General features: G+C 34.4%; 1 protein-coding gene across 1 annotated transcript in view; it reads left to right on the top strand.

The window, feature by feature from the left end:
* Positions 1 to 2,481: 2,481 nt before the first annotated feature.
* prps1b (phosphoribosyl pyrophosphate synthetase 1B) overlaps positions 2,482 to 10,937 on the top strand; it is a 29,829-nt gene continuing 21,373 nt past the window's right edge. The window contains exons 1-2 of the mRNA NM_001076568.2: positions 2,482 to 2,802; positions 9,400 to 9,583. Coding sequence (NP_001070036.1) covers positions 2,681 to 2,802; positions 9,400 to 9,583 — 306 coding nt within the window. The 5' untranslated portion in view covers positions 2,482 to 2,680. The remainder of the gene's footprint in view (positions 2,803 to 9,399; positions 9,584 to 10,937) is intronic.

Here is a 10,937-nt window from a genome sequence, read left to right as displayed (position 1 = left end):
AAATGCACCAAAGCCTACCAATATTGTGAGGTAATTAATCTAACCCTATTGCAACTAAATCAAACTGATACAGCTTGCTTCACTTTGCATAAGTGAGAAACTCTGACTTTGAATACATAAGTTAAAGCTTTTTCTCATTTCTTTCTGCAATATTGACTAATCAAAATTTTAGATAGCTTGGACCTATTTTGCTCTACTGGTTAAATAATATTTCTTTCTTTCTTTCTTTCTTTCTTTCTTTCAAAATACATGCACTTATAACTTCAGTTTACAGTGCAGCTTGTTAAAATTATGGCAAATTGTTTTGATGGAAGCACACTTTTCTATGTGGTCAAAGGGGTGTTTAGAGAAGGTCGACATTCTCTTTTGCATCCCTTTATTAATTTTCTCATACTTGAGAAACCCTATTACTGGTAGAATTTAATGACTGAAAAATGTATCAACCATTGCCATATATCTCCCCATCAGAGCCTGTGGAATCACCTCGCTCCTCCACTTGTTATTTTGTTCAAGCTAGTCAACTTCAAGTAGGCTGCCAACCACAGGCTTAAGTTAACATACTATTTGTGTAATTTTAAAGAAGACATGCTTAAAAAGGATTTGATTATATATATATATATATATATATATATATATATATATATATATATATATATATATATATATATATATATATATATATAATATCGCCATTCCTGCAGCATCAAGACTGCTGCTGCAGGAATAAGCATCAAGTTATTTAACAGTGTTTACAATGCAAAGTCATTAGAATATTTTTGACTCTTCTGTGCGAACAAGATCAATATATCTGAAGTGTTCCCATTACTTTTCAATATTTAAGACTCTTCTGTGCAGACAAGATCAATAAATCTGAAGTGTTCCAATTACTTTTCAATATTAAAGAGTGCTATCTACAAACAAGTCTTTTTATAAAAAAATTTACAACAGAATGCAAACAACAATAGTTAAAAATACCTATTTAGAGTTAATTCCTCCAATGGATAGCCTAAATCAGACATAAAAAAGAAATGGGATGGTGAGAGTAAAGAAAGACACCTTCCAAAAACAGTTGGAAATTAAAGGAGAACTGTCAGGAATTAAAAATATAAGAAAACAACATAGGCTGTCTTGTCTTAGAATTGGACACACTTAACCAATCATTAGCCTATATTGGAAAACATTGATCATTCTAAAACAGAACACATAATAGAATGTGATCATGAGAGAATACAACTTGCAGAAACAATCAAATAGAAAGAAATTGTTAAATAAAGATACATCAATTGACATATGTCACGCAATATTTAATAAAACACAGGGTTAACTCACAAAATTTGAAGAGGCTATTGTATTAAGCTATTTTGTTTGGGTTATGTTTAACTTTCCACTAAAAGGATAGTTCACACAAAAATGAAAATGTACTCATTGTTTTTAAATAAACTTTAACCTAAACCCACAAGTGATTTTAAACTTTTAGGAGTGTTTTTCCTGGGTCAGCATGGTGGCTCAGTCTTTAGCACTGTTGCCTCACAGCAAGAAGATTCTAGTTCGCATTTCTGTGTGGAGTTTATATGTTCTCATGGTTATGTGGATTTTCTCATACATGAGCTCATTTGTCTTATTTTGACGGCTATGTCATCATAAATAGGGAAAATAATCCATCAAAAAAGGCTTTAAGACCAAGCACAATTCTCTGTTGGTTGTTATTGGTTCAGTGTGACTTCAGTTTGCAATGCAAACAATTATTTTTCATGAGTCCAACATCCAACAGCAAGTAAAGTCATCTTTCGCTACTTTTGGCTATTTTTAAATAGAGAAAACATTTTACAAGTAACATTTATTCTAAATCTTGGATATATAAAATATGTGAAAATGAAATGAAATGAAAAGGTGTGATTATGAAAGCCATCTGGCAAGCTGATTCAGCTAAAAATCGTGCTTAAAATACCACTAAAATGCATTATTTAACATAATAATTAAATATAAAATGAGGCGGATAACTGCAAAAAAAGAAAACAAAGAACCACCCTTTCACCAGGTTGGCTACAGGCCTGATGCAGTATAGGTGAATTGGGTAAACAATCTGGCCCCAGTGAATGAATGTGTGTGTGAATTAGAGATGTATATGTGTGTTTCTGCTGGGTTGCGAGTGGAAGGGCATATGCCACATAAAACATATTCCAGGGTGGTTCATTCTGCTGTAGCAAACCCTAAATCAGGGACTAAGCCGAAGGAGAGTGAGTGAATGAAAACTTGTAACTATTGACTTAGGGGAAAAAAATACAGAACATGTAACAGCTTTCCAGTCTTCAGAATATATTATTGTGTATAACAGAAGAAACAAATTCATTTATGTCTGAAACAAGTAAAGGGTGTAGTAAATGATGACTCCATGATTATCCATTTACTTCACACTCCATCATTGTAGGTGGCAGTATATGCTTCCATAGCTGGTTTGCAAAACGGCGTAAAACATCAAAGAAGAAGTCGACAGATGATGTCACGCGCGTAAAGTCGAGCATCAACTATGACAGTATATTAGTAACATCAACATCAGATATCAAATATCTGATCAATACGCCAACGATACTCCGTTTTGTGTGCGTGTTTGCAAGCAGGCATTCCATTTTGCTTGTGCACTCGGGTCTGGTGAAAACAAAAGAGGAAAAAGAAAAAGAACATGCCTAACATCAAGATTTTCAGCGGTAGCTCCCACCAGGATCTGTCTCAAAAAATTGCGGACCGTCTAGGACTGGAGTTAGGAAAAGTGGTTACGAAAAAGTTTAGCAACCAAGAGACGTGGTGAGTGATTTCTGGATTCATGTTACATTTACGTTTTGTTGCTCGCGTGCTAGTGGGAGTTGTAGTTCAGTAATTGGCGAATTTTCTTCATAACAAGCCTCTCTCGAGTCCGAATTGTACAAGGTAACGTTTTACAGAGATCTTTACGCTGGCGGTGGAGGGACAAGCGTGGTCCATCAGCAGAGAGAGTCGATGGATTCTAGCCCAAAAACCTCACAAAACGGCCCAAAATTATTTGATTGAGTTGGATCAAGATTTTGTCTAACGTTAGTTTTTTTAATATTCGCAATTAATGTAACATACTTTAGCAAACCCCCTCAAGCAACAACAGGGCCACACAGTCAGCAAAACAACAATTACATTATTGTATAATATTATATTCAACATACCCAGTTATCTAGGAATTCTGCAATGTTATTAAACTCTATTATCCAATATATTTATATATTTATCTATATATTTATAAAGTTAACTTTGATAAACATGAGTAGGAGACAGGCAGACAGGATAGGAGACTGAGATTTAGGCAGGACTCGGTAAAGATTTTAAGTGATTTTTACTTGCCCTGACAAATTTTTTTCTGCCCCCAACAATAAATTCAAACTAGTTCATTCTAGTGGCATATTTATTTAAAAAAAAGCGTGACCAGCCAAATAAAGCTGTATACATTCAACATTACTTTTCTGACAATGACGATGATCGTCTATAATAACGATAAATAGTAAAAGAAAAAAAAAAAACATGAAACAGTTATTAAACAGTACTTATGTTTTATTGGGATGGATTGTATATGGTGTTGATCAGAAGATCAGAGATATGTCGTCTCTGTTGAGCAATACTATCTGAACCTTTGTCTGAGATTCAACTCTCTGACTGCTATGAATAGGTGATGTGAGTCCTTTAGGCCAGTGGTTCTCAAAGTGGGGGTCGGGACCCCCCGAGGGGTCGCAGGACAATGAAGGAGGGTCACCTGGTGATTTCCAAAAAATCTATTGATTTTTATTAAACCATAAGAATTATCATATTTTATCCATAACCTACTGAAGAGGAAAATAGTCATTTATAGTTATATATACTGCATAGCTACTATAGTAGCTTATAGTTACTAGTTCTATTGGATTGCGATCCCTGGGGTAATTACATTGTATTAAAGACACAGCAATAGTGTCAGCTGCAGCAGATTGATTTTATAACACCAGGTTAAACTTTCTGGCCCATTTACAGCACTCACATAAAAAAAATTAAATGAAGAATAGACTTGGGTCTATTGGTATGTGTGTATTTATAACCACCTCAGAGGATATTGGGGTTCGCGAGTGGTTGGCATTGTTATATTGGGGGTCGTCGCCTGAAAAGTTTGGGAACCCCTGCCTTAGGCAAAGGTCGTGATAAAATTCAGACGGTATGATAACCTTAGAAGATAAATATCACAATTTCACGGTATTACAGTCTTGTTATTATTACTGTGTTTACCAAAATAAGTTCTTTTTAAATGTCTGGTTAAAAAACAACACCCCCCCCCACCATGAATAAAAGAATTTGTTTTTAAGAAATATTTAAAATATTTTTGACCTGTAGCTTTTAACGTAGAGGTTCCTTTTCTATTGAAGAGACTGTTGCCCTAAAAAACTAAACAAAATAGTTGTGAAAAGCATGTAAACAAACAACAACAACAAAAAAACCTTAAATATACCTCATGAACGGTATAACAGAAGCTCTGGCGGTTTTAAAACTGTGACTTTTCCAAACTGCCTTAAACCTTGAAACTAGTTATCGTCCCATGTCTAGAGTCCACCAATTCACATTAGTAGTTGCTCAAATCTAAATGAAACTTAACAAAGATGTGCTTGTCTTTGTTATTCCACAAGTATAGATTGCATTTCAGACACACTATTTACAAATTAAATAGTTTGCCCTAAAAGACTAGCAGCCTACACTCCATCAACCACATAATTTAATAATTCATATATAGTTTATATAGTTTTTGAACTACACTAGTGTATAATGCTGTATATCTTACGTTATTTAGGCTCTGTTAATGAATGCTGCATCATACTTTACTGAATATATAATCTGTAAATATATATACTGTAGTAAATACAGTTGTATACTTTAGTTTTTACTACAGTAAACTTTGGTGTATTGTAGTGAAGTTGTAGAAAACAGTACAGTATATTAAGTAATTTTTTGTTTATTATTATATCCAACAACAGATTAATTTGAGTATTTTTCAAGTATATTTACAAGTTCGCCAATTAAACCCTTGTGCATCACACATCACAGTATGTGCATGCAAAGAGTCCTTCGTGATTAAGTTAGCCTGTGTCATCATGCATTTTAGTCTAGATTACGGTAAGTGTTGCTGGTGCCAAACATGGCTTTTGTTCCCCAAGTCAGTGATTCAGCTTTTATCCATCCTTGGCAATTATCTTGAAATTTAGGACCAGTCTCAATTATATAAGGGTGAATTACTTTGATTGTCATTTGAAGTACCCTAAAGTTTTCTAAGCAATTTTTAACATGTACTGGCTGCAGTGTCTAACAATGCAGAACGGTTGTCCAGTCATAGCATAGTCATCTGCATCTTAAGTTTATTATGTCTTTCCCCCACTAATAATATAGATAATTGTCTGGTAACTGAATGTTGTAATCAACATTACCATGGTTCCTAGAGTAAAGTAAGCCTTTAATGACATCTACACTTAAAGGGATAGTTCATCCAAGACATTTTTACTCACTATTTAGTATTTATTCATACTCAGGTGGTTTCAAAGCTTTATGAGTTTCTATGTTCAGTTGAACACTAAAAGTATTTAAGTATGGAGGAACTGAAAACCTGGAACCATTGACTTCTGTAGTAGGAAAATAAATACAATAAAAGTCAATGGTTACAGATTTTAAGCTTGCTTAAAAAAAAAGTCAAACACATTACTTTAATGTTTCTATAGAACTACCCTTTTTTGTTTATTACATTTTAATATTATATATATATATATATATATATATATATATATATATATATATATATATATATATTTTTTTTTTTTTTTTTTTTTTTTTTTTTCTCATGGTCATGATTCATAAAATGCAAGTCAAAATAATTTTTTTATTATACGGGACTCATGTCAATTATTTTTCTTGAGTGTGGGTGAAAGTGCAATCACATCGATTCACTGTGGGGTGATTAGGTTATTGTGGAAAAGGTATCTTCAGCACAGGATGAAAGATTGGATGTTGAGGTTGGCAGCTTTTTTTCTGGCCACTTTTTGCCTTAAGGTTGATTTATACTTTTGCGTCGAGTGATTGGCGGGACCCATGGTGCATGCCTTTTGCCTAGCTATGCATTTATACTTCTGCATGCTGTTTGTGTTGCTCTGCAATGACACTTCTGAATTGCTAGCTGGCAGTGGGTTTTTATGTTCCTCTGTTTTGAGTTTCTTCACAGGTATTTTGTTTTTTCTAAATGCTACCTTAATCTACTAGTAGCTCAAACTCGTTCATTCAGATGTGGGAACTGGTGTCTTGTAAATCGGCCAATCTTCATAAACACATAAACACAAAACAAAAGTTTTAACTGGAGCTCCTTCATGGGACTCAACACTTTTAAACACTCGTTCCATCGAGTAGTGTCTGTCTATGCACTGCAAGACCAGGGGGTAACATGAAGTTATGAAGACCCTTGTGTCAAAACTGTTGTTGGCAAGATGGCACTGTACATCAGTTTTTAATGTCTACTACACCTATTCCACATCTAAACCCAACCATCACAGTTATTAATGTCTATACCTACCACAATCCTAAACCATATTTGTTATAAGTGTCTACACCTACCCCAACCCTTAACCCAATCATCACAGTTATTAACGTCTACATCTTCCTAAACCCAACCATCACGTATGGCTGCACGATTCTGGTTAAAATGTGAATCACAATTTTTTTGCTGAAAATCAAGATCACAATTTTCTCACGATTCTGTAGAAGTAAAAGAAAAGTTAATAATGGTAGGATATTATTATTGTTATTCTTAAACATATGGTAAAACAATAATAATAATAATTGGCCAATGTGTAGTTCTACTGTTGGTTAAAATGCAAAGTTTTTTATTATGGTGGACTTGAACAGACTTTCAACATGTCCTGTTTGTTACTTCACAGTAAATATAACTATTCATAATTCTGAAGTGCAATTATTATGTTTGAGACATATGCTTGTCATCTGTTATTGACAGCATTATTAGGCAATTTGTTTTCACTGGTAAAATGAGACATTTGTCATTATCAGATTCCTTCTTGCATTATATTCAACATTATATAGGCTAGTTATACTGACACAGTAAACATTTATTCATATTCATAACTGTAAAATGCGATATGATTATTTAAATGATGTGCGCACCGGTGCCTGTTGGAGCGAGTTCAAGCCAAACAGTAAGAACAGCGCCTACTAGGCTCACAGAATACGATCATGACAGAATTTGGTGTAATACCACCTTCACTTTCACTTCCTTATGCAAATCATTCTTTCAGCGCAGCTCTCAAGAGATCACAATGTGCAACAAACAAACCTTATTTACAACTTTATTACTTGTTATTCACAGTATATGCAGGTTCTGTTCACCTAAGTAGGCGTGATTGGTGTGCACGTGTGCCTTCTCGGTAGTAAACAAACAGCTCACGGTCACCTCATGTGATTTCGCAGCCGCGAATACATTACATTTAGATAGAAATAGCATTTCTGGGTGAATTATACCTTATAAATGCAATATGTGACACTTTTAACGCCATTTGAAGGTGTCCATGTTGCAGTGAAGACTTGTGCGTCTGCCTTTACTCTTCTCTCCTGAACTTGAAAATATAATTGGCTGAATCGTAGAAAAGCTGAATTAAGATCGTGTGTAGGGTCGAATTGAGATCGTGTTTTTTTTTTCAATTAATCGTGCAGCCCTACCGTCACAGTTATTAACGTTTACATCTTCCCCAACCCTAAACCCAGCCATCAAAGTTATTAACATCTACATCTTCCCCAACCCTAAACCCAACCATCACAGTTATTAATGTCTTTACCTACCACAACCCTAATATCAACTATCATCGTTATTAATGTCTTTACCTACCACAACCCTAATATCAACTATCATCGTTATAAACATCTACAGCTACACCAACCCTAAAGCAAACCATCACAGCCGCGAGTTGTGACTGTTATTTGAACCCTAAAATACCCTTTATATATACCTTAGAAACGGTATAACATATTTTTTTGCCATTTTAATACCTTGACTTTTCCAAACCTCGGTAACATTAAAACCGGTTATCGTCCCTTAAAGCTGTGAACCTACACTAGTTTCACGGTTCGGTTCGGTTACGATTATCATGCCATCGATTCGGTTCAATTTGATATTTGTTAAAGATCACGGTGCATTGACTGTGCTTTTCATACACAGTTTTATATTTTCTTCACAGTAGCAGTTCTTCTATTAAATTAATAAATTTATATTTATATACTATTTGTGTTACTATTTTGTCATTTAATAAAAACAGTTAGATATATAAACTGTACCTTTAAACAACACGAGCCTTTAGCAAATAATATAAACAAATATAAATATCCAGCTCACTTTCTGATCCTTGTCTAGTTCTCTTACACCTCTTTGATTGGTCACACCATCAACAAAAACGGTTGCGATTGGCTCTTTTTACAGATGAGTGATACTAATAAGCGGCAGGTGCCAGCGGCGATCACAGCTGATGCATGATAAACACGGTAGAAAAAACTCTGCAGACACGTGCTCGTTTCTGTATCCAGAAGTAACGCTGTAAAACAGCCAAGAGGAGAAGAAAAGTCACGCCAGCAGGTCAAATGGGCCACTGTGTGTGTGTGTGTGTGTGTGTGTGTGTGTGTGTGTATTACTGAAACGATACAGAATTGTTTGCATTGCGGTGCACCGAAGAAACGATTAATTTTGACACCCCTATGAATAAATATAATAATAAATCAAATGAATTGGTTGTGGGAAAAATTGGAGAAAACTCATGAAAACGTCTGGTGAAAAAGTTTTCTGGTCAGTATTTCTGCCATCTTGCTACCAACATCTTGTTGTGACATCTCGCATGGTTTTATGGGATGTCGATAACTTCAAGTTACGCCTCTCTGACTTACTGCAGGTTATACTCCCACATGTTACACCCCTGTTTTGCAGTCCGCAGACAGATACACTTGGCTTTATTGGGCTTGCAGCTCTGAGTACCACCCACACTCATCACCGTTACCAATCTGACCCATCACAGAGCTTGCACTACAGTACGTGTCGTTGCGATATGTAGTTACATTTTTTGAGGTGCACGTTGGCGGAGGCTGTGCCGGACCATACGCATACGTTTGAAGCAGAAGTTAAGATTGGTCTTAACAATAGAACTAGTCATGGCCCTTTCAGGGACCTGAGCTAGCTTTAGTGAGCATGCGTTTTATTTGTCGTGGAACAATTTAATAATATTTTAAGAATTATCAACTAAATGTTGCATTTCAATTTGTGTAAACAGCTGAGATAGGTTTTTACCATGTTACTAATGTAACTTTAACATGTTCTGTCTTCTGCAGTGTGGAGATTGGAGAGAGTGTTCGTGGAGAAGATGTGTACATTGTCCAGAGTGGCTGTGGTGAAATTAATGATAATCTTATGGAACTTCTGATTATGATTAATGCATGCAAAATAGCATCTGCCACTAGAGTCACTGCAGTCATCCCATGCTTTCCTTATGCCCGACAAGATAAAAAGGATAAGGTGAGACCATGTTTATTATCTAACCCTAATTAATTATTTAGGAAATCTGTGCTGGTAATGTCTATAGCCAAACCAAAATACTATTTTGAGGGCAATACTCATATTAGGGAGTAAAATGTTCCATCAATGTATCAGCTGATATTCTTTGTGTAGACCAGGCGTGTCCAAACTACGGCCCGCGGGCCATCTGCGGCCCGCAATCAGTTTTGTGGCGGCCCGCGAGGCTTTTTATAAATATCAATAGAATCTGGCCCGCTATACAAAAATGAACGTAATTCAATAAATAACCAATAAATAACCAATAAATACCCAATAAATAAATAAATAACCAATAAATAACCAATAAATAACCAATAAATAATCTATCTATCTATCTATCTATCTATCTATCTATCTATCTATCTATCTATCTATCTATCTATCTATCTATCTATCTATCTATCTATCTATTTATACACAGTTGAAGTCTGAATTATTAGCCCCTCTTTGATTTATTTCTTCTTTTTTAAATATTTCCCAAATGATGTTTAACAGAGCAAGGACATTTTTACAGTATGTCTGATAATATTTTTTCTTTTGGAGAAAGACTTTTGTTTTATTTCGGCTTGAATAAAAAGCGGTTTAAATTTTTTTATGAACCATTTTAAGGTCAAAATTATTAGCCCTTTAATTCTTCAGAACAAACCATTGTTATAAAATAACTTGCCTAAATACCTTAACTTAACTAGTTAACTTGATTAACCTAGTTAAGCCTTTAAATGTCACTTTAAGCTGTATTGAAGTGTCTTAAAAATATCTAGTCAAATATTATTTACTGTCATCATGGCAAAGATAAAATAAATCAGTTATTAGAAATAAGTTACTAAAACTAATATGTTTAGAAATGTGTGGAAAAAAATCTTCTCTCCGTTAAACAGAAATTGGGGAAAAATAAACGGGGGCTAATAATTTAGGGGGGCTAACAATTCTGACTTCAACTGTATTTATATATATATATATATATATATATATATATATATATATATATATATATATATATATATATATATATATATATATATATATATATATATATACACACACACACGTGTCTGTGTGATGTATGTAAAATTTGGAAAGCTCACATGTGCTCAGGTAAAATACTCAAAAAATACATAATCTTTAAAATAATACTTACATTAGAATTGTACCAATGATATAACATGTTTGTGATGTAACAATTACATCAAGTAAATCCTTATTTTCTGTGGATCAAGAAACAGGTTAGCTTGGAGTACAGATTGAGTAAGGAGCAGGAAATGGTAAACCTGGGGTCTGTTCTTCGTAGGTGGATTACTCGGTTAGCTGGATTTAG

The sequence above is a fragment of the Danio rerio genome, chromosome 14 (assembly GCF_049306965.1).
Source record: "Danio rerio strain Tuebingen ecotype United States chromosome 14, GRCz12tu, whole genome shotgun sequence".
NCBI lineage: Eukaryota > Metazoa > Chordata > Actinopteri > Cypriniformes > Danionidae > Danio > Danio rerio.
This window is presented reverse-complemented; position numbering and strand designations above follow the sequence as displayed.